The 25,933-nt window shown below is 36.2% G+C and overlaps 1 protein-coding gene across 1 annotated transcript in view; it reads right to left on the minus strand.

The window, feature by feature from the left end:
- insra (insulin receptor a) overlaps positions 1–25,933 on the minus strand; it is a 173,463-nt gene that overhangs the window by 24,469 nt on the left and 123,061 nt on the right. Inside the window, exons 4-9 of the mRNA XM_062023819.1 lie at positions 23,859–23,998; positions 23,616–23,760; positions 15,659–15,867; positions 15,237–15,363; positions 11,754–11,998; positions 2,309–2,476 (exon numbers count right to left, since the gene is read on the minus strand). Of these exons, the coding sequence (XP_061879803.1) occupies positions 2,309–2,476; positions 11,754–11,998; positions 15,237–15,363; positions 15,659–15,867; positions 23,616–23,760; positions 23,859–23,998 (1,034 nt within the window). The remainder of the gene's footprint in view (positions 1–2,308; positions 2,477–11,753; positions 11,999–15,236; positions 15,364–15,658; positions 15,868–23,615; positions 23,761–23,858; positions 23,999–25,933) is intronic.

Genomic DNA, 25,933 nt, shown 5'->3' on the forward strand with positions numbered 1-25,933 from the left:
TAGAACGTTGGAGTGCTTGGCCCTATGATGACCTATCTTGTCCCTTGATGTATGCAAGTTGTTCATAGAACGTTGGAGTGCTTGGCCCTATGATGACCTATCTTGTCCCTTGATGTATGCAAGTTGTTCATAGAACGTTGGAGTGCTTGGCCCTATGATGACCTATCTTGTCCCTTGATGTATGCAAGTTGTTCATAGAACGTTGGAGTGCTTGGCCCTATGATGACCTATCTTGTCCCTTGATGTATGCAAGTTGTTCATAGAACGTTGGAGTGCTTGGCCCTATGATGACCTATCTTGTCCCTTGATGTATGCAAGTTGTTCATAGGACGTTGGAGTGCTTGGCCCTATGATGACCTATCTTGTCCCTTGATGTATGCAAGTTGTTCATAGAACGTTGGAGTGCTTGGCCCTATGATGACCTATCTTGTCCCTTGATGTATGCAAGTTGTTCATAGAACGTTGGAGTGCTTGGCCCTATGATGACCTATCTTGTCCCTTGATGTATGCAAGTTGTTCATAGAACGTTGGAGTGCTTGGCTCTATGATGACCTATCTTGTCCCTTGATGTATGCAAGTTGTTCATAGAACGTTGGAGTGCTTGGCCCTATGATGACCTATCTTGTCCCTTGATGTATGCAAGTTGTTCATAGAACGTTGGAGTGCTTGGCCCTATGATGACCTATCTTGTCCCTTGATGTATGCAAGTTGTTCATAGAACGTTGGAGTGCTTGGCCCTATGATGACCTATCTTGTCCCTTGATGTATGCAAGTTGTTCATAGAACGTTGGAGTGCTTGGCCCTATGATGACCTATCTTGTCCCTTGATGTATGCAAGTTGTTCATAGAACGTTGGAGTGCTTGGCCCTATGATGACCTATCTTGTCCCTTGATGTATGCAAGTTGTTCATAGGACGTTGGAGTGCTTGGCCCTATGATGACCTATCTTGTCCCTTGATGTATGCAAGTTGTTCATAGAACGTTGGAGTGCTTGGCCCTATGATGACCTATCTTGTCCCTTGATGTATGCAAGTTGTTCATAGAACGTTGGAGTGCTTGGCCCTATGATGACCTATCTTGTCCCTTGATGTATGCAAGTTGTTCATAGAACGTTGGAGTGCTTGGCCCTATGATGACCTATCTTGTCCCTTGATGTATGCAAGTTGTTCATAGAACGTTGGAGTGCTTGGCCCTATGATGACCTATCTTGTCCCTTGATGTATGCAAGTTGTTCATAGAACGTTGGAGTGCTTGGCCCTATGATGACCTATCTTGTCACTTGATGTATGCAAGTTGTTCATAGAACGTTGGAGTGCTTGGCCCTATGATGACCTATCTTGTCCCTTGATGTATGCAAGTTGTTCATAGAACGTTGGAGTGCTTGGCCCTATGATGACCTACCTTGTCCCTTGATGTATGCAAGTTGTTCATAGTACGTTGGAGTGCTTGGCCCTATGATGACCTATCTTGTCCCTTGATGTATGCAAGTTGTTCATAGGACGTTGGAGTGCTTGGCCCTATGATGACCTATCTTGTCCCTTGATGTATGCAAGTTGTTCATAGAACGTTGGAGTGCTTGGCCCTATGATGACCTATCTTGTCCCTTGATGTATGCAAGTTGTTCATAGGACGTTGGAGTGCTTGGCCCTATGATGACCTATCTTGTCCCTTGATGTATGCAAGTTGTTCATAGAACGTTGGAGTGCTTGGCCCTATGATGACCTATCTTGTCCCTTGATGTATGCAAGTTGTTCATAGGACGTTGGAGTGCTTGGCCCTATGATGACCTATCTTGTCCCTTGATGTATGCAAGTTGTTCATAGAACGTTGGAGTGCTTGGCCCTATGATGACCTACCCTGCTTACCCTTGCACCTGTGCTACACATCTTGCTCAAAGCACATGGTACCAAACATCAACAGTTTAGAAGTGTCATGTATAATAATAATAATAATAATATGTCTCAGTAGTAAAGAATGAACTCACAACATGCTGATCTAACGGAGGTCAGGTGTGGCTGTGCAAGTGTAGTAGAGTGGTAAACCACACTCACTGATGTCAGTACCGAGGGCCAATAAACTAGTTGCAAGATGGGAATGGCCCCAGGGCCACACTTTAGACACCCACACATTGAAGAGATCTACAGTACAGGGGACGGAACGCTATACAAGTATAACCCATTTACCATTACCATAGTAGTTGACATTCCCCCAAAAATGTGGCCATTGTAATCTTATTGTAATTCTGAGTGGACCTGGTATTAAAAACTGTGAGAGGTAAAATAGCAACATAGAGAAAATCATCAACCACCTTTTTGGCAGTAGTCAAACTTGTAGAGCTCGCTGGCCTCCGCCTGTCGCTGACAGAAGACGAGGTAGTGAGTGATGTTGCCGTTGGGGTCATTGGGGGGCTTCCACTTGAGGATGATCTGTGAGGAGGAGTTGGACGAGGAAATGGGGTCCAGCGGGACCGAGGGTTCTGTGGGGAGATGACAGAAGAGGTCGCCATGTCACAATATGCCATGTAACATCAGAGATGCTATAACACTTGAAATAGCTAAATGTAGAAATATTTTCTGCATTGTGTGTGGATTGTTTCTTGTCTCATCAATATTGCAGAAACACACTGCAAAAAGTCAGTGTTCAAAAACAAGGAAATACAAAAAGAGGGGTATTTTACTTGAACTAAGCAAAATTATCTGCCAATAGAACAAGAAAATTCAGCTTGTCAAGACTTTCCAAAACAAGTAAAATTAGCTAACCTCAATGAACCCAAAAATACCTTAAAATAAGTATATTCTCACTAATAACAAGTGCACTTTTCTTGGTAGAAAAAAAAACTTTTTTTGCTCAATATGTGGAAAAATATTCTTAAATGAAGTAAATGCTAGTGCCATTATCTTGACATGTTTTTTTTTTCATGCTTGAAATAAGAAATTATTACTTAAAAAAAAGTAGTTTTCTACTTGTGAGTGTTGATGACACAGCTTTGCAACAGTTGATATTCTAGTTTCAAGCATGTTTTACTCAATATAGGTCATCAAATCTCAGCAACAAGCTGTAATATCTTACTGAGATCATTTAGCACCAAAACACTTAAAACAAGTAAAACACTAACATAAAATTTGCTTAGTGAGAAGAATTATCTTATCAGACAGAAAATAAGCAAATATCACCCTTATTTGACATATTTCATCTTACTTAGATTTCACTTTTTGCAGTGCACAATCGGAGAAAAACTACACAAAAAACAAAAGAACATCAAATGACTGCAAGTTTCTCATGCAGACCTCAATGTGCCTTGTTAGTAGGGATGTCCGATAATGGCTTTTTGCCGATATCCGATATTCCAATATTGTCCAACTCTTTAATTACCGATATCAACCGATACCGATATCAACCGATACCGATATCAACCGATATATGCAGTCGTGGAATTAACACATTATTATGCCTAATTTGGACAACCAGGTATGGTGAAGATAAGGTACTTTTTAAAAAAAATAGTAAAATAAGATAAATAAATTCAAAACATTTTCTTGAATAAAAAAGAAAGTACAACAATACAAAAACATTTACATAGAAACTAGTAATGAATGAAAATTAGTAAAATTAACTGTTAAAGGTTAGTACTATTAGTGGAGCAGCAGCACGCACAATCATGTGTGCTTACGGACTGTATCCCTTGCAGACTGTATTGATATTGATATTGGTTTTACCCTTTAAAATCGTTTTTAATCATATTTATTTTTTATATTGTCTCTGTATTGGTTTTCTATTAATTTATTCTTTGTTTTTATTCAGTCATTGGTGTAGCATCATTTTGTTTTTAAAATTGTTTTTAATATCGTTTTTAATATTTTTTTTAACATGGCTGTGCAGCACTTTGGAAACATTCTTGTTGTGTAAATGTGCTATATAAATAAAGTGGATTGGATTGGATTGATATATATTGATATATAATGTAGGAAGCAGAATATTAATAACAGAAAGAAACAACCCTTTTGTGTGAATGAGTGTAAATGGGGGGAGGGAGGTTTTTTGGGTTGGTGCACTAATTGTAAGTGTATCTTGTGTTTTTTATGTTGATTTAATTAAAAAAACAAAAAAAACCCCAAAAAAAACGATACCGATAATAAAAAAAACGATACCGATAATTTCCGATATTACATTTTAACGCATATATTGGCCAATAATATCGGCAGGCCGATATTATTGGACATCTCTACTTGATAGCATTAGCTTAAACACTGGGTTATATTTACATTTGGTTCAATTCATTTTACCCTTTTAAAAAAATGAAGTGAGTGAGACGTATCTTGGCAGCCATTAACAGTGCTTAGCTTACTTTTACACTTTCATGATACGAATGCTACTTTAAAATGCAGATGCTACAGACACTGCAAAAAGTGAAATCTAAGTAAGATGAAATATGTCAAATAAGGGTGATATTTGCTTATTTTCTGTCTGATAAGATCATTCTTCTCACTAAGCAGATTTTATGTTACAGTGTTTTACTTGTTTTAAGTGTTTTGGTCCTAAATGATCTCATTAAGATATTACAGCTTGTTGCTGAGATTTGATGAGCTATATTGAGTAAAACATGCTTGAAACTAGAATATCAACTGTTGCAAAGCTGTGTCATCAACACTCACAAGTAGAAAACTACTTTTTTAAAGTCATCATTTCTTATTTCAAGCATGAAAAAAAAAAAATCATATCATTATGTCAAGATAATGGCACTAGCATTTACTTCATTTAAGAATATTTTTCAACATATTGAGCAAAAAGGTCTCTTTTTTTTTTGCTACCAAGAAGAGTGCACTTGTTATTAGTGAGAATATACCGTATTTTTCGGAGTAAAAATCGCTCCGGAGTATAAGTCGCACCGGCCGAAAAAGGAAAAAAACTACCTTGATCGTTAAAAAAACATATATAAGTCGCACTGGAGTATAAGTCACATTTTTTGGGGGAAATGTATTTGATAAAAGCCAACACCAAGAATAGACATTTGAAAGGCAATTTAAAATAAATAAAGAATAGTGAACAAAAAGCTGATTAAGTGTACGTTATATGACGCATAAATACCGTATTTTTCGGACTATAAGTCGCAGTTTTTTTTCATAGTTTGGCCGGGGGTGCGACTTATACTCAGGAGCGACTTATGTGTGAAATTATTAACACATTAGCGTAAAATATCAAATAATTTTATTTATCTCATTCATTATGCATTTTCGGCCGGTGCGACTTATACTCCGGTGCGACTTATACTCCGAAAAATACGATAACCAACTGAGAAATATCAAATATTTACAGTTACATATTACTTACATATACAATGTCTCCAAGACAGAAATGTATAAGGAAGTATCCAGTAACTAAGGTGATCGCATCAACTTACCGCATAATAGGCCTAACTTAATGAAGTATCGGTGCCACTAGGTGTCGCCAAAAATATTATCACTCCACTTTAGGACAGCATAGTCCATTCCAGACTCTTAATAATAAATAAGTTAGTGTTTTTATACCTACCATTATTCTCTGTTTGACTAATCTCACTTGATAAAAACTTTTCTAGCATTCCACAATACAAAAATTATGAAATATTCTTATCGGCCAATACTCAAAGCTCGGTATTGTATTGAAAGGTGAAAAGATGTATCGAGACAACCCTACTGTTTATTTTTCATCAGAAAAAGCCAAAACTGGTGATTAAAGCTGCATATTACTGTACCTGGCAAGCCTGGTCTGAGGCTAAAAAAAACTGTAGCATCAATTTCAGGGTTTTTCGAAAATGCCAAGATACCTGTGGCGGCGGGGGCGTGGCTAGGGGCTTGGGCAATATGATGTCATCACAATATTTGCTATGATGCATAGGTTTTCTATAAAAAGGGTGTATATATATATATATATATATATGTATATATATACACACATATATACACACATATACATATAGCGGGGGGTGTATATTGTAGCGTCCCGGGAAGAGTTAGCGCTGCAAGGGGTTCTGGGTATTTGTTCTGTTGTGTTTATGTTGTGTTACGGTGTGGATGTTCTCCCGAAATGTGTTTGTCATTCTTGTTTGGTGTGGGTTCACAGTGTGGCGCATATTTGTTACAGTGTTAAAGTTGTTTATACGGTCACCCTCAGTGTGACCTGTATGGCTGTTGACCAAGTATGCATTGCATTCACTTGTGTGTGTGTGAGAAAAGCCGTAGATATTATGTGACGCAGTGGCAGTGCCTTTAAGGTTTATCGGCGCTCTGTACTTCTCCCTACGTCCGTGTACACAGCGGCCTTTTAAAAAGTCATACATTTTACTTTTTGAAACAGATACCGATAATTTCCGATATTACATTTTAAAGCATTTATCGGCCGATAGTATCGGCAGTCCGATATTATCGGACATCTCTAATTACATTACTTCCATTTTTCATTGTGGTGGTGCACCACCACAATGAAATACATAAAGGGGAAACCCTACAATTGTTAGATCCAAAAGTGCTTTAAATAGATAATCAAGTTTTTTTTAGGTATGCACCAATTTGCACCAGCTGTAGGACACTGACCCTGTGCAAGGTTGAGGGTACGAGTGGCATAATCCTTGTACATTTCATTTTTGTACAAACATTTCATATTTGAGTCAGACATGTGAGTGGGTGATAGAATAGAAGATCTTTGACTGGTTTTGTTGCTGTCAGCTGTGCATCAGGTGTAGTGTGAGGAGAGCAGCTGTTGTCTGGATGCAACGCTGAGAGAGACTCTTTGAGCTGCTGGTGCATAACACCGGTCCGACCACATTGTCTGCAACTTGATTTGTTACGACGGCTTTGGCCTTCTGGCGAGGTGCGCCGCTCTTAAATGACACTGCCGGAACTTAGGGTCGGGGAGGAGGGCGGGTAAGAGGCAGAGTATCACAATTCCCTTGGCACAGCTACTTGAATAAAAAAAAGCTTGTTTTTTCTCTTCTTAGCAGCGACAAATGACAGATGTCACGCAGAGTACGCTAACTAACACTGCAAAAAGTGAAATCTAAGTAAGATGAAATATGTCAAATAAGGGTGATATTTGCTTATTTTCTGTCTGATAAGATCATTCTTCTCACTAAGCAGATTTTATGTTAGAGTGTTTTACTTGTTTTAAGTGTTTTGGTCCTAAATGATCTCAGTAAGATATTACAGCTTGTTGCTGAGATTTGATGAGCTATATTGAGTAAAACATGCTTGAAACTAGAATATCAACTGTTGCAAAGCTGTGTCATCAACACTCACAAGTAGGGATGTCCGATAATGGCTTTTTTGCCGATATCCGATATTGTCCAACTCTTAATTACCGATACCAATATATACAGTCGTGGAATTAACACATTATTATTAGAGATGTCCGATAATATCGGTCTGCCGATATTATCGGCCGATAAATGCGTTAAAATGTAATATCGGAAATGATCGGTATCGTTTTTTTGGGTTTTTTAAAAAATTAAATCCACATAAAAAACACAAGACACACGTACAATTAGTGCACCAACCCAAAAAACCTCCCTCCCCCATTTACACTCATTCACACAAAAGGGTTGTTTCTTTCTGTTATTAATATTCTGCTTCCTACATTATATATCAATATATATCAATACAGTCTGCAAGGGATACAGTCCGTAAGCACACATGATTGTGCGTGCTGCTGCTCCACTAATAGTACTAACCTTTAACACTTCATTTTACTCATTTTCATTCATTACTAGTTTCTATGTAACTGTTTTCATATTGTTTTACTTTCTTTTTTATTCAAGAAAATGTTTTTAATTTATTTATCTTATTTTATTTGATTCATTTTTTTAAAAAGTACCTTATCTTCACCATACCTGGTTGTCCAAATTAGGCATAATAATGTGTTAATTCCACGACTGTATATATCGGTTGATATCGGTATCGGTTGATATCGGTATCAGTAATTAAAGAGTTGGACAATATCGGCATATCGGATATCGGCAAAAAGCCATTATCGGACATCCCTAATTATTGTGCCTAATTTGGACAACCAGGTATGGTGAAGATAAGGTACTTTTTAAAAAAATGAATCAAATAAAATAAGATAAATAAATTAAAAACATTTTCTTGAATAAAAAAGAAAGTAAAACAATATAAAAACAGTTACATAGAAACTAGTAATTAATGAAAATTAGTAAAATTAACTGTTAAAGGTTAGTACTATTAGTGGAGCAGCAGCACGCACAATCATGTGTGCTTACGGACTGTATCCCTTGCAGACTGTATTGATATATATTGATATATAATGTAGGAACCAGAATATTAATAACAGAAAGAAACAACCCTTTTGTGTGAATGAGTGTAAATGGGGGGAGGGAGGTTTTTTGGGTTGGTGCACTAATTGTAAGTGTATCTTGTGTTTTTTATGTTATATAATAAAAAAAAATAGAAATAAAACATTTTAAAAAAACGATACCGATAATTAAAAAAAACGATAATTTCTGATATTACATTTTAAAGCATTTATCGACCGATAATATCGGTAGGCCGATCTTATTGGACATCTCTACTCACAAGTATAAAACTGCTTTTTTAAAGTAATAATTTCTTATTTCAAGCATGTAAAAAAAAATCATGACTTTGACACAATTGTGTCTCATAATTAAAACAGATGACAGCCAAATGGACTTTGCTGTTTTATTTTCAATGAAACAATAGAAAACAGGTACTCATATAGTAGTACAGTTGGCACAGTACAGTAAACTGACAGTTAATATTTAAACATTTAACATGTGACATTTCTAACTATTTTGAACAGAAATAGTTCATGCACATTCAGGTAAATTCTTCAAAATTACAATTAAAAATTTTTTGGCCGGGGGCCGGGCTGTATATATGCGCACTAATTGACTGAAAGAGCACGCACTTGGTGCGATGATGTCATGTTATCCGTGGAAAAATGCATTTTTAGACAATATGATTTGCCTGAGCGGCTAGGAGACCCCGAGAGTAACAAGCGCTTGCCTTGTTGCCTTTCCATTAAGAACAATAAATTCCTTTTTAGTATAAGTTTGCTGGTTTCAAGAAATGTAATGCCGAGCGCATGTCATTATGTCAAGATAATGGCACTAGCATTTACTTCATTTAAGAATATTTTTCAACATATTGAGCAAAAAGGCCGTTTTTTGTTTTTTCTACCCCGAAAAGTGCACTTGTTATTAGTGAGAATATACTTATTTTAAGGTATTTTTGGGTTCATTGAGGTTAGCTAATTTTACTTGTTTTGGAAAGTCTTGACAAGCCAAATTTTCTTGTTCTATTGGCAGATAATCTTGCTTAGTTCAAATAAAATACCCCTCATTTTTGTATTTTTTTTTCTTGTTTTTGAACACTGACTTTTTGCAGTTTATGCGCTGCTACACGATGTCCCAGAAAATGCTGAACCATGTAAGAACCTAAGCTAACCTAGTGCCGCAACACTAATGCAGCCTCATGCGTGGACACTATCCCCACCATACTTAACTACAAGCAAGAAAATTATTGTGTTACCAACTATTTTAACTGTGAGTTGACTCATTTTTAGTAAATATATCCATCCATCTATTTAAAGTTAAAGTACCAATGATAGTCACACACACACACTAGGTGTGGCGAAATTATTCTCTGCATTTGACCCATCACCCTTGATCACCCCCTGGGAGGTGAGGGGAGCAGTGAGCAGCAGCGGTGGCCGCGCCCGGGAATCATTTTGGGTGATTTAACCCCCAATTCCAACCCTTGATGCTGAGTGCCAAGCAGGGAGGTAATGGCTCCCATTTTTAAAGTCTTTGGTAAGACTCGGCCGGGGTTCGAACTCACGACCTACCCATCTCAGGGCGGACACTCTAACCACTAGGCCACTGAGTAGGCTTCTACTGATTGTCCATTTCGGGGTCACTAGAGCCAATCACAGCTGCACTTGGGCAGAAGGCGGGGTACACCCTGACCGCTATAAACGTTGTGTATTTATATTATTCACATGTGAATAATGCTGTATAATAGACTGTATTTATATTATTCACATGTGAATAATGCTGTATAATAGACTGTATATATATTATTCACATGTGAATAATGCTGTATAATAGACTGTATTTATATTATTCACATGCGAATAATGCTGTATAATAGACTGTATTTATATTATTCACATGTGAATAATGCTGTATAATATACTGTATTTATATTATTCACATGCGAATAATGCTGTATAATAGACTGTATTTATGTTATTCTTATGTGACTACTGCTGTATAATAGACTGTATTTATGTTATTCACATGTGAATAATGCTGTATAATAGACTGTATTCATATTATTCACATGTGAATAATACTGTATAATAGACTGTATTTATGTTATTCACATGTGAATAATGCTGTATAATAGACTGTATTTATATTATTCACATGTGAATAATGCTGTATAATAGACTGTATTTATGTTATTCACACGTGAATAATGCTGTATAATAGACTGTATTTATATTATTCACATGTGAATAATGCTGTATAATAGACTGTATTTATATTATTCACATGTGAATAAGGCTGTATAATAGACTGTATTTATGTTATTCACATGTGAATAATGCTGTATAATAGACTGTATTTATGTTATTCACATGAGAATAATGCTGTATAATAGACTGTATTTATATTATTCACATGTAAATAATGCTGTTTAATAGACTGTATTTATGTTATTCACATGTAAATAATGCTGTATAATACTGTATTTATGTTATTCACATGTGAATAATGCTGTATAATAGACTGTATTTATGTTATTCACATGTAAATAATGCTGTTTAATAGACTGTATTTATGTTATTCACATGTAAATAATGCTGTATAATAGACTGCATTTATGTTATTCACATGTGAATAGTGCTGTATAATAGACTGTATTTATATTATTCACATGTGAATAATGCTGTATAATAGACTGTATTTATATTATTCACATGTGAATAATGCTGTATAATAGACTGTATTTATATTATTCACATGTGAATAATGCTGTATAATAGACTGTATTTATATTATTCACACGTGAATAATGCTGTATAATAGACTGTATTTATATTATTCACATGTGAATAATGCTGTATAATAGACTGTATTTATATTATTCGCATGTAAAGAATGCTGTATAATAGACTGTATTTATGTTATTCACATGTGAATAATGCTGTATAATAGACTGTATTTATATTATTCACACGTGAATAATGCTGTATAATAGACTGTATTTATATTATTCACATGTGAATAATGCTGTATAATAGACTGTATTTATATTATTCACATGTGAATAATATAAATTATTTATATTATTCACATGTAAAAAATACCTAAGTGTTTATTGTCTATTGTGAGTGAACTGTGGTGCTGAATTTCCCCCAGGGATCAATAAAGTACTTTCTATTGTATTCTATCTATTTTAATGTTGGTCATTATGGTGGTACTTGGACAGACCATTTTTTTTCCGAGGTGGTACTTGGTGAAAAAGTTTGAGAACCACTGCTCTAGGGTTGAAGAAAGCTAGGCCCCTAAACTACTGGCGGCATTGTTACAAATGACCACCACATGTTTTCTGTGTGCTGCGACAGGGAGCCAGACATTGATTTTCTCTTACAAACATAGCAATTGAATTAACATTTAGAAAAAGAGGAAAACTAAATGAATGAATGGCAAATGGCGCCAGGCCGGAGGCTCGTCTTACTTGTGGCGTTGGTGCGCACGTAGATGATGTCACTCTTGGCCCCGTTGACCTGGTGCTCGTCAGAGGCGGACAGCTGCGTCTTGACCATGATGGCGTACTGCGTCCAGGGCTTCAGGGGCAGGATGAGGTGGCCCGGATCCACTTCGCCGTCGGAGGAGCGCGGCGGCGGGTCCACATCTGCGATCACCCAGCTGTTGGAGCCGCAGGCGTCCTGCCCGTCAAACTCGGTCACGTTTTGGAAGGGTCTGTTGAGGAAGAAAACATCAAGAGGGGACAACTTCAAATTGGAGTGGAAGGAAGGCAATAAATATCCCTCAAAAAGGTGTACAAAAAGTACTAGAGATGTCCGATAATGGCTTTTTGCCGATATCCGATATGCCGATATTGTCCAACTCTTAAATTACCGATACCGATATCAACCGATATATGCAGTCGTGGAATTAACACATTATTATGCCTAATTTGGACAACCAGGTATGGTGAAGATAAGGTACTTTTTAAAAAAATGAATCAAATAAAATAAGATAAATAAACTAAAAACATTTTCTTGAATAAAAAAGAAAGTAAAACAATATAAAAACAGTTACATAGAAACTAGTAATGAATGAAAATGAGTCAAATGAACTGTTAAAGGTTAGTACTATTAGTGGAGCAGCAGCACGCACAATCATGTGTGCTTACGGACTGTATCCCTTGCAGACTGTATTGATATATATTGATATATAATGTAGGAAGCAGAATATTAATAACAGACAGAAACAACCCTTTTGTGTGAATGAGTGTAAATGGGGGAGGGAGGTTTTTTGGGTTGGTGCACTAATTGTAAGTGTATCTTGTGTTTTTTATGTGGATTTAATAAAAAAAACAAAAACAACAAAAAACAACAAAAAAAACAATACTGATAATTTAAAAAAAACGATACCGATAATTTCCGCTTTTACATTTTAACGCATTTATCGGCCGATAATATCGGCAGACCGATATTATCGGTCATCTCTAAAAAGTACAGTTCTGCACATCCACAGCAAAGTAGCAGTGAAAACTAAGCAGAATGATGACCACAGTAACTTTGTTGGAACAATGCCTGTCCAGGCTCCTCAGTACAATATGGCCAAGAAACAGAAGGGAACTTAAACAGCAAAATGTGGTTCGCAGTGATGAACTTGGAGAGACGACTGCCTGACCAGGTAGCTCTGAGTTATGTTGTCTCTTATAGACACGTGATGTGCCATTCTCATCTGAGCCCAGGATGCACTGCAAAAACTGAAATCTAAGTAAGATGAAATATGTCAAATAAGGGTGATATTTGCTTATTTTCTGTCTGATAAGATCATTCTTCCCACTAAGCAGATTTTATGTTAGAGTGTTTTACTTGTTTTAAGTGTTTTGGTCCTAAATGATCTCAGTAAGATATTACAGCTTGTTGCTGAGATTTGATGAGCTATATTGAGTAAAACATGCTTGAAACTAGAATATCAACTGTTGCAAAGCTGTGTCATCAACACTCACAAGTAGAAAACTACTTTTTTAAAGTCATCATTTCTTATTTCAAGCATGAAAAAAAAAATCATGATTTTGACACAATTGTGTCTCATAATTAAAACAGATGACAGCCAAATGGACTTTGCTGTTTTATTTTCACTGAAACAATAGAAAACACGTACTCATGTAGTAGTACAGTTGGCACAGTACAGTAAACTGACAGTTAATATTTAAACATTTAACATGTGACATTTCTAACAATTTTGAACAGAAATAGTTCATGCACATTCAGATAAATTCTTCAAAATGACAATTAAATACATTTTTGGCCGATGCTAGGCTGTATATATGCGCACTAATTGGCTGAAAGAGCACGCACTTGGTGCGATGATGTCATGTTATCCATGGAAAAATGCATTTTCAGACAATATGATTTGCCTGAGCGGCTAGGAGACCCCGAGAGTAACAAGCGGTCGCCTTGTTGCCTTTCCATTAAGAACAATAAATTAGTTTTTAGTATAAGTTTGCTGGTTTCAAGAAATGTAATGCCGAGCGCATATCATTATGTCAAGATAATGGCACTAGCATTTACTTCATTTAAGAATATTTTTCAACATATTGAGCAAAAAGGTCTCTTTTTTTTTTTCTTCTACCAAGAAAAGTGCACTTGTTATTAGTGAGAATATACTTATTTTAAAGTATTTTGGGGTTCATTGAAGTTAGCTAATTTGACTTGTTTTGGAAAGTCTTGACAAGCCGAATTTTCTTGTTCTATTGGCAGATAATTTTGCTTAGTTCAAATAAAATACCCCTCATTTTTGTATTTTTTTTCTCTTGTTTTTGAACACTGACTTTTTGCAGTGTAGTCATGGGTTCTTTCTGTTATTAATATTCTGGTTCCTACATTATATATCAATATATATCAATACAGTCTGCAAGGGATACAGTCCGTAAGCACACATGATTGTATTTCTTTATGACAAAAAAAACCCCGGTCCGCGAGACAAATTTTCAAGCGTTTACCAATCCGCAGCTACAAAAAGGTTGGGGACCACTGATCTATATGACAGCACTCTCATGTCTTTAAGAATCTGCTGCAAAAATGTGAATATCTCACGTTTTTTTTTTTAACTGAACCCGCCAGTTGAATAGCCCACGTAATGAAATAGAGTGGACCTAAAATGGAACCTTGAGGAACACCACTAGTACAACTAAATAAGTTGAACAAAGAACTACACTGCAAAAAGTCAGTGTTCAAAAACAAGAAACAAAAAATACAAAAATGAGGGGTATTTTATTTGAACTAAGCTAAATTATCTGCCAATAGAACAAGAAAATTTGGCTTGTCAAGACTTTCCAAAACAAGTAAAATTAGCTAACCTCAATGAACCCCAAAATAGCTTAAAATAAGTATATTCTCACTAATAACAAGTGCACTTTTCTTGGTAGAAAAAAAGAAGAGACCTTTTTGCTCAATATGTTGAAAAATATTCTTAAATGAAGTAAATGCTAGTGCCATTATCTTGACATAATGATATGATTTTTTTTTTTCATGCTTGAAAAGAAAAATGATGACTTTAAAAAAGTAGTTTTATACTTGTGAGTGTTGATGACACAGCTGGAATATTTTTCAACATGAAAAAAAAAGGTCTCATTTTTGGTTTTCCTACCAAGAAAAGTGCACTTGTTATTAGTGAGAATATACTTATTTTAAGCTATTTTTGGCTTCATTGAGCTTAGCTAATTTTACTTGTTTTGGAAAGTCTTGACGAGCCGAATTTTCTTGTTCTATTGGCAGATAATTTTGCTTAGTTCAAATAAAATACCCCTCATTTTTGTATTTTTTTCTCTTGTTTTTGAACACTGACTTTTTGCAGTGTACTCATGGGTTCTTACTTTGAATGCCGCCCCCCCCCCCTCCTTTTCTAGTTGCAGCTGAATGCAATGCATGTTTGGCAGAGATTGCAGTTGAACGGACGTGGGTAGAGGAGAAGAACTTACGCCTCCTTGTAGAGCACCATGAAGCCCAGCAGGTCTCGAAAGTCCGGCGGCCAGAAGGCTTCCCACTTGATCAAGATCTTATCGCTCATGGTGCGGATCATGGTGAACTTCAGCACGTGGTTCTCACCTGGCGACACAAATTGCGGGGTGTGGGAGAAAAGTCAGCAGCATACTGTGTGTGCTTGGTAAGATTTCGGACGAGGGGGAACAACGTGCTGGAACATCTGCTTGGGTTGATTTCATCCAAACACAATGTTGTGGAACAGCTGCCCATTTCCAACAGTCATTATGAAGTAGTCTGGGTTTAGATAAAGACTTTGGCCTTTTATCTTACATGACCAAACACAGCACTTACTGTACATACTGTAAATGTGCACCAGGAAATAACCACCATGGCTGCAACACCGACTGCGTTTACTTACACGAGGCCTGGTCCCCGTTGGTTTTGGACGCGATGTCGTTCTTTCGGCCTCTGGTGCCGGTCACCTCCTCCATCTTGCGTATCTCGGCCATGCAGAGCTTGGAGTTGTAGTGGAAGAACATACGGCCCTGAGGGATGGTCAGCTTGTGCTTGGTCCAGTCCCACAGCTGCCGGAGGTTCTGGTTGTCCAGGGCGTAGAAGGAGTAATTGCTGGAAAAGTAAATGATCATAGTGGGTAAGGGCGTCAGAGAATACCGATTTTCAAATTAATCGCAATTTTTTTTATTTGTTACGATTCTTAATCAATTAAAAAAAAAACATAATCAAAAACGTATTATGAAGTGTCGGGCAGCTGAGGGAACTCTTGTTCATTTATTGTGGGAATGTCCGAGAATAAAAGAGTTATGGTTGAAAACAACAAAAGAAGCAATCACATTCCTTAATATAAACATCCCAATGACACTGCAAACTTGTATTCTTGGGGATCTCCATCAATTTAGTAACATGTCATCAAAGAGTAAAAATGCTTTTCTTTCAATATGCATAATAAGAAAAAGGGTAATATTTAAAAAATGGATAGATGTTGATAGTCCAATTCATACTGACTGGTACACACAAGCTATGGAGATGATATCAGTACAACAAACTGCATTTAGTTTAGAGCAGGGGTCACCAACCTTTTTGAAAGCAAGAGCTACTTCTTGGGTAGTGATTAATGCGAAGGGCTACCAGTTTGATACACACTTCAATAAATTGCCAGAAATAGCCAATTTGCTCAATTTACCTTTAACTCTATGTTATTATTAATAATTAATGATATTCACACTTAATTGAACGGTTTAAAAGAGGAGAAAACACGAAAAAAATGACAATTACATTTTGAAACATAGTTTATCTTCAATTTCGACTCTTTAAAAATCAAAATTCAACCGAAAAAAAGAAGAGGAAAACTAGCTAATTCGAATCTTTTTGAAAAAATTAAAAAAAATTTTTTTATGGAACATCATTAGTAATTTTTCCTGATTAAGATTAATTTTAGAATTTTGATGACATGTTTTAAATAGGTTAAAATCCAATCTGCACTTTGTTAGAATATATAACAAATTGGACCAAGCTATATTTCTAACAAAGACAAATCATTATTTCTTCTAGATTTTCTAGAACAAAATTTTTAAAAGAAATTCAAAAGACTTTGAAATAAGATTTAAATTTGATTCTACAGATTTTCTAGATTTGCCAGAATATTTTTTTATGAATTTTAATCACAAGAAGTTTGAAGAAATATTTCACAAATATTCTTCGTCGAAAAAACAGAAGCTAAAATGAAGAATTAAATTAAAATGTATTTATTATTCTTTACAATAAAAAAAATAAATTTACTTGAACATTGATTTAAATTGTCAGGAAAGAAGAGGAAGGAATTTAAAAGGTAAAAAGGTATATGTGTTTAAAAATCCTAAAATAATTTTTAAGGTTGTATTTTTTCCTCTAAAATTGTCTTTCTGAAAGTTATAAGAAGCAAAGTAAAAAAAATAATGAATTTATTTCAACAAGTGAAGACCAAGTCTTTAAAATATTTTCTTGGATTTTCAAATTCTATTTGAGTTTTGTCTCTCTTACAATTAAAAATGTCGGGCAAAGCGAGACCAGCTTGCTAGTAAATAAATACAATTTAAAAAATAGAGGCAGCTCACTGGTAAGTGCTGCTATTTGAGCTATTTTTAGAACAGGCCAGCGGGCTACTCATCTGGTCCTTACGGGCTACCTGGTGCCCGCGGGCACCGCGTTGGTGACCCCTGCTCTAGATAATAATGAGTCATATATTGGAATATTGGAATTTGTTTCAACTATTAAATGAACCAAAATATGACTTATTTTATCTTTGTGGAAAATATTGGACACAGTGTGTTGTCAAGCTTGTGAGATGTGATGCAAGTGTGGGCCACTGTGACACTATTGTTCATTTCTAATTTTTTAATTATTTTTTATTAATGTTTTTAATGATAATATCAATGAGGGTTTTTTTTAATCACTGCTATTTTGAAATTATTACTAATATTGATGCTGTTGTCGATAATGTTCATTTTTGTTTCACTACATTTGTATTGTTCCGTGTCATGTTTGTGTGTCCTCAATTGCTCTGTTTGTTGTTATTCCTAACATTGGTGGGACGGGTTTGGTTTTGGAATTGGACCCCAAACTTTTGAACGGTAGTGTATATATTTTTTAAATTATAATAATAATTATAATAATAATAATAATAATTTGGTGAGGAAGCCTCGGTGAGAACACAACAGGTGCGTCAGTGCCAAGCCGTGTCTCAGGTAAAAGAAGACAGTCTAAAATCACATTATTTTCATTTCAAAAGTTGTGTTTACAAGGGAGCGAGTGTTTGATGTTGACGGTGACAGGTGAAGAAGTGGATTGTTGCTGTTTTGGAAGATTTCTGAGGTTGCTAAAGTTGACAGAATGTGTACGCAGGTGTCTGGTGTGCTGACGTGTGGTAATGATGTGTGAAGTGTTGCTGGGAATGACAGGTCCAAGTCCAGTGACGTGTGTGGTGATCTGAGGTGGAACTGAGTGTGCGGGATCCACACTGCAAAAAGTCAGTGTTCAAAAACAAGGGAAAACAAATACAAAAATGAGGGGTATTTTATTTGAACTAAGTAAAATTATCTGCCAATAGAACAAGAAAATTTGGTTCGTCAAGACTTTGCAAAACAAGTCAAATTAGCTAACCTCAATGAAGCCAAAAATAGCTTAAAATAAGTATATTCTCACTAATAACAAGTGCACTTTTCTTGGTAGAAAAAACAAACATGAGACCTTTTTTCTCATGTTGAAAAATATTCTAGCTGTGTCAACACTCACAAGTACAAAACTACTTTTTTAAAGTAATAATTTTTCTTTTCAAGCATGAAAAAAAAACCATATCATTATGTCAAGATAATGGCACTAGCATTTACTTCATTTAAGAATATTTTTCAACATATTGAGCAAAAAGGTCTCTTTTTTTTTTTCTACCAAGAAAAGTGCACTTGTTATTAGGGATGTCCGATAATGGCTTTTTGCCGATATCCGATATTCCGATATTGTCCAACTCTTTAATTACCGATACCGATATCAACCGATACTGATATCAACCGATATATGCAGTCGTGGAATTAACACATTATTATGCCTAATTTGGACAACCAGGTATGGTGAAGATAAGGTACTTTAAAAAAAATAAAATAAAATAAGATAACTAAATTAAAAACATTTTCTTGAATAAAAAATAAAGTAAAACAATATAAAAACAGTTACATAGAAACTAGTAATTAATGAAAATTTGTAAAATTAACTGTTAAAGGTTAGTACTATTAGTGGAGCAGCAGCACGCACAATCATGTGTGCTTACGGACTGTATCCCTTGCAGACTGTATTGATATATATTGATATATAATGTAGGAACCAGAATATTGATAACAGAAAGAAACAACCCTTTTGTGTGAATGAGGGAGGGAGGTTTTTTGGGTTGGTGCACTAATTGTAAGTGTATCTTGTGTTTTTTATGTTGATTTAATAAAAAATAAAAAATAAATTAAAAAAACACCGATACAGATAATAAAAAACCGATACCGATAATTTCCGATATTACATTTTAACGCATTTATCGGCCGATAATATCGGCCGTGAGAATATACTTATTTTAAGGTATTTTTAGGTTCATTGAGGTTAGCTAATTTTACTTGTTTTGCAAAGTCTTGACAAGCAAAATTTTCTTGTTCTATTGGCAGATAATTTAGCTTAGTTCAAATAAAATACCCCTCATTTTTGTATTTTTTGTTTCTTGTTTTTGAACACTGACTTTTTGCAGTGTAGTCCTTTGTTCAACTTATTTAGTTATACTAGTGGTGTTCCTCAAGGTTCCATTTTAGGTCCACTCTATTTCATTACGCGGGCTATTCAACTGGTGGCCTGCGGGTTCAGTTAAAAAAAATAACATGTCAGATATTCCCATTTTTGCAGCAGATTCTTAAAAACATGAGAGTGCTGTCATATAGATCAGTGGTCCCCAACCTTTTTGTAGCTGCGGACCGGTAAACGCTTGAAAATTTGTCTCACGGACCGGGTTTTTTTTTTGTCGTAAAGAAATACAATCATGTGTGCTTACGGACTGTATCCCTTGCAGACTGTATTGATATATATTGATATATAATGTAGGAAGCAGAATATTAATAACAGAAAGAAACAACCCTTTTGTGTGAATGAGTGTAAACGGGGGAGGGAGGTTTTTTGGGTTGGTGCACTAATTGTAAGTGTATCTTGTGTTTTTTATGTGGATTTAATTAAAAATAAAAAAATACGTTTTTGTAATTTCTTGTGCGACCCGGTACCAATCAATCCGCGGCCCGGTGGTTGGGGACCACTGATATAGATGATCTTTGACTAGCTTTTTCGCAAAAAAAAAAAACCCTCTGTAACTTTGACAAAATACATGTCTACTGTAGAGGACACTGGTTGTCCGGATTATACAAAATAAGAATATTCTGGAAAAGTGGCCTCCTAAACGCTCCATGCAGAAATAGGACAGTAACATATTTTGTCATGCAAGTAAATATACAAACACTTTTTGGATTAATACTTTTCACTGCAAAAAGTGAAATCTAAGTAAGATTAAATATCTCAAATAAGGGTGATATTTGCTTATTTTCTGTCTGATAATAAATGATAAATGGGTTATACTTGTATAGCGCTTTTCTACCTTCAAGGTACTCAAAGCGCTTTGACACTATTTCCACATTCACACACACATTCACACACTGATGGTAAGATAATTCTTCTCACTAAGCAGATTTTATGTTAGAGTGTTTTACTTCTTTTAAGTGTTTTGGTCCTAAATGATCTCAGTAAGATATTACAGCTTGTTGCTGAGATTTGATGAGCTATATTGAGTAAAACATGCTTGAAACTAGAATATCAACTGTTGCAAAGCTGTGTCATCAACACTCACAAGTAGAAAACTACTTTTTTAAAGTCATCATTTCTTATTTCAAGCATTAAAAAAAAATCACAATATCATTATGTCAAGATAATGGCACTAGCATTTACTTCATTTATGAATATTTTTCAACATATTGAGCAAAAAGGTCTCTTTTTTTTTCTACCAAGAAAAGTGCACTTGTTATTAGTGAGAATATACTTATTTTAAGCTATTTTGGGGTTCATTGAGGTTAGCTAATTTGACTTGTTTTGGAAAGTCTTGACAAGCCAAATTTTCTTGTTCTATTGGCAGATAATTTTGCTTAGTTCAAATAAAATACCGTATTTCCTTGAATTGGCGCAGGGAGTATAGTATTCGCACGTCTAGAATTACTGCCGGGTCAAACTCGTTTCTCAAAATAATTAACGCATGCTTGGCCTTATCGCCGGTTCATTATTAACGCCGGATCAAATTCGTTTCGCAAAATATTAATTTTATTATCGCATGTCTATAATTTTCGCCGGGTCAAACTCGTTTCGCAAAATATTTAGCATATGGCTAGAACTTCCACCGGGTCAAATTCGTTACGTCACGAGTGACGCTTTACCTGTCCTCATTTTCAAAATGGAGGAAGCTGCTTTCAGTAGTTTGCAATCGCACAAAGGAAAAAAGATAAAGAGCTATTCAGTAGGATTTAAGGTCCAAGCTATTGAATACCGGTACAGTATGCTAAAAAGAACAGTAAGCAGCTATGTTTTATTAATATACCGTAGCTGCGTATGTCAAATATTGTATGAGTCATGAAATGACTCCCGCCTCCTGGTGGTAGAGGGCGCTGCCGCGCTAGTGATCCTTCTTGCGACTTCCGGTACTGCAGAAGAAGTGAACACACTGCCTGAACTTTTAACAAGGAGGATTACATACCGGTATCTAAAATAAAACACTTTTCTAAACTGGACTTTCAATGGAAGCAGGAAGTAATCATTAAAGGAACATCTCCATCGAGATAGAGAGACTTTTAAAACGGAAGAAAGAAAATAAGGAAGACTTCTATAAACAAGTTATCGATGCTTTTGGTCAGAAGGAGCTGCAAATGGACTCCATTTATAAGTACAGGTAAGACCATAATAACGTTTTTTTTATTAAATGTGCTTTTCATGATGGTATGCTTACATCACACTCAAAGCGCACGCCTAAATTTACCGGATTCCTTTTGGCAAACGCCGGAGGGAGAAGAGGTTTTAAAATAATTACCGCATGCACGGCCATCCCGCCGGCTTCCGGTAAACGCCGGAGTGACAGGAGGTTTTAAATTAATTAGCGCCCCTGCGGCTATTCAAGGAAATATGGTATTCTAGTTTCAAGCATGTTTTACTCAATATAGCTCATCAAATCTCAGCAACAAGCTGTAATATCTTACTGAGATCATTTAGGACCAAAACACTTAAAACAAGTAAAACACTCTAACATAAAATCTGCTTAGTGAGAAGAATTATCTTATCAGACAGAAAATAAGCAAATATCACCCTTATTTGACATATTTCATCTTACTTAGATTTCACTTTTTGCAGTGCATTCCTTAAAAAAACGATTCCCTCTAAATGCATTATGAGGTGCCAATTATTTTTTCCTACAGATCCTAATGAAGTTTTCAGCCGATAAACACAATATATACACTTCCCATGAAGTACATATAAGCATGCAAACGGCACATACAACCTGCAAGGTTTGTTTTAGCTTCATTTGGTTGCCCATTTAAATCTGTTATCACCCTTCAATTGTAGTGAAAAACGGAATAGACTCTCGTCACTCCTTTCTGAAACATCTCCGTTATTCTAATTGTCTGCCATTTTCTTCACAACTATCATCTTGCAACAATATGCTTAAAAAAATAGAAATTTCTTGGCATCCAATAAAGCGTCAACCAGTTAATTCCATGTTTCTACACTGCAAAAAGTGAAATCAAAGTAAGATGAAATATGTCAAATAAGGGTGATATTTGCTTATTTTCTGTCTGATAAGATAATTCTTCTCACTAAGCAGATTTTATGTTAGAGTGTTTTACTTGTTTTAAGTGTTTTGGTCCGAAATGATCTCAGTAAGATATTACAGCTTGTTGCTGAGATTTGATGAGCTATATTGAGTAAAACATGCTTGAAACTAGAATATCAACTGTTGCAAAGCTGTGTCATCAACACTCACAAGTAGAAAACTACTTTTTTAAAGTCATCATTTCTTACTTCAAGCATGAAAAAAAAAATCATGATATCATTATGTCAAGATAATGGCACTAGCATTTACTTCATTTAGGAATATTTTTCAACATATTGAGCCAAAAGGTCTCTTTTTTGTTTCTACCAAGAAAAGTGCACTTGTTATTAGTGAGAATATACTTATTTTAAGCTATTTTTGGGTTCATTGAGGTTAGCTAATTTGACTTGTTTTGGAAAGTCTTGACAAGCCAAATTTTCTTTTTCTATTGGCAGATAATTTTGCTTAGTTCAAATAAAATACCCCTCATTTTTGTATTTTTTTTTCTTGTTTTTGAACACTGACTATTTGCAGTGAGAGTATGCGGTCATACTCTTAGCAAATTTACGGGAAAATGTGTCATCAACACACTGCAAAAAGTCAGTGTTCAAAAACAAGAAAAAAAAAATACAAAAATTACGGGTATTTTATTTGAACTAAGCAACATTATTTGCCAATAAAACAAGAACATTTGGCTTGTCAAGACTTTCCAAAACAAGTAGAACTCTAACATAAAATCTGCTTAGTGAGAAGAATGATCTTATCAGACAGAAAATAAGCAAATATCACCCTTATTTGACATATTTCATCTTACTTAGATGTCACTTTTTGCAGTGCATGTATTATAATATAATATTTGTAAGTGCATGTATTGTGCAACCTTGATGTGCCTGCAAGATCATCCCTTCTGCATTCATAAAAGGCATGGCAATGACACTCGGGGTTCAATTTGCTGCCTCACCCGATTTCCGTTTCCTCCCCGCGGATAACGCGGAGCTTGCGGAAGAAGGACAGGGAGACGAGGGCGTAGGACCGCCGCACCGTCATGTAGCCCGTGATCTCCTCCAGCTGGCCCAGACTGGACTCCAGTTCTGCCGCTATGTTGTCTGTGGCAAAACACAAAACACGCCACGGTCAGATTCCTTCTTTAGCTTTGCGACGGGGGAAAAAAAAAGAGACACTCCTGCAACAAGGACACGCTTACTTCCTCCGCGCAGGTTGATAACCAGACTGCCGTTAAGGATGGTGCAGCCTCTCAGAGCCTGCGCCGCAGTGATGGAGTCCACGGTTTTCAGGCCCACACACACCTTCGGACAGAGGCCGGCACATGGCGTACAGTTCAGCCTTGAGGAACAAACAAACAAAACCAAGTGTTACTGTTAGAATAATCACACAACTTAAAGGCCGTTGCTATAGTTATTATCAATTGTGCTGAAGTTGTACTTTTCCATCTGTGCAAAGAGACAACTTGCAATCCAAAGATTGCGAGTCGTCTGGTATCGGTGTTTGTGTCCAGAACATCGAGTACCGTGACGCAGACAAAGCAGAGACGGGGCGATATCACGAGCGTCAGCACTAGGGCTGCAACAACTAATCAATTAAATCGATTAAAATCGATTATTAAAATAGTTGCCGATTAATTTAGTCATCGATTTGTTGGATCTATGCTATGCGCAGAGTTTTTTTTTATTTATTTATTTTATTTATTTTTTTTTTTTTTTTTACTAAACCTTTATTTATAAACTGCAACATTTACAAACAGCTGAGAAACAATAATCAAAATAAGTATGGTACCAGTATGCTGTTTTTTTTCAATAAAATACCGGCTAGGATAGAAATGTAGTTTGTCTCTTTTATCCGATTATTAATCGATTAATCTAAGTAATAATTGACAGATTAATCGATTATCAAATTAATCGTTAGTTGCAGCCCTAGTCAGCACATTAGCATTTCTGAATAATCATATATTGTGTCCACCTGGGGCTGCTGAAATGACCCCCCCTTCCTTCAGAAGCAGCCTCAGTGATGTAACCAGGGACCTCCCAAATAAATAGAGGAGCACGTGGGCTGTGCCTTAGAGCAGTGGTCCCCAAACTTTTTGTAGCTGCGGACCGGTCAACGCTTGAAAATTTGTCCCATAAAGAAATATAATCATGTGTGCTTACGGACTGTATCCCTTGCAGACTGTATTGATATATATTGATATATAATGTAGGAAGCAGAATATTAATAACAGAAAGAAACAACCCTTTTGTGTGAATGAGTGTAAATGGGGGAGGGAGGTTTTTTGGGTTGGTGCACTAATTGTAAGTGTATCTTGTGTTTTTTTATGTTGATTTAATAAAAATAAAAACACCATTTTTATTTATTTTTATTTCTTGTGCGGCCCGGTACCAATCGATCCACGGACCGGTACCGGGCCGCGCCCCGGTGGTTGGGGACCACTGCCTTAGAGCGTGGTGGGAGATTGTAACCGAGTGTGCAGCCCCAAACGTCTCTCCTCATTGAGCCAAATTGAACTCTGTCTCTGCGTGATTCCTTGCTTCTAGTCTGTTTAATAAATGTCATCAGTGTTTGAACCTGACAGTTACGTCACGAGATGGTCGAGGTAGCTGTGACTCTTAAGATGCTGTGGCAGGAGACGGTGTGCAGGTAAGATGTATTCAATGCCAAAAGAAAGCAAGTGTAGCTAAGGAGTGCACAGGACATGGGAATTCTTAAGGAAACGGGTGTAACCCGCCTTTAGCCCGAATGCAGCTGAGATAGGCTCCAGCATCCCCCGCCACCCTTTTAGGGACAAGCGGTACAAAATGGATCGATGGATGGAAATCCTGATAGTTGTTATAGTAGCGGCTGAACTAGCAACCCTTTTTCGATTACCCTTGCACCTCCTGGTACCCTAGCACCTCCAAAACCCTCAAATCTAAACTCCAAACATCCCAGAACAAGCTAGTCAGGTAACTTCTAGACCTCCACCCCAGATCACACCTCACTCCTACCCACTTCTCTAAAGTGGGCTGGCTCAGGGTGGAGGACAGAGTAAAACAACTTGCACTGAGCCTGGTCTATAAAATCCGCTACACCTCCCTGATACCGAAGTACATGTCAAACTACTTCCTTAACGTAAATGACCGCCATAACCACAACACCAGGGGGAGCTCCACTAACCACGTTAAACCCAGATTCCGATCTAACAAAGGTCTTAACTCATTCTCCTTCTATGCCACATCAATGTGGAATGCACTCCCAACAGGTGTAAAAGAAAGGGCATCTCTATCC

Source organism: Entelurus aequoreus, linkage group LG16 (assembly GCF_033978785.1).
Source record: "Entelurus aequoreus isolate RoL-2023_Sb linkage group LG16, RoL_Eaeq_v1.1, whole genome shotgun sequence".
NCBI classification, from domain to species: domain Eukaryota; kingdom Metazoa; phylum Chordata; class Actinopteri; order Syngnathiformes; family Syngnathidae; genus Entelurus; species Entelurus aequoreus.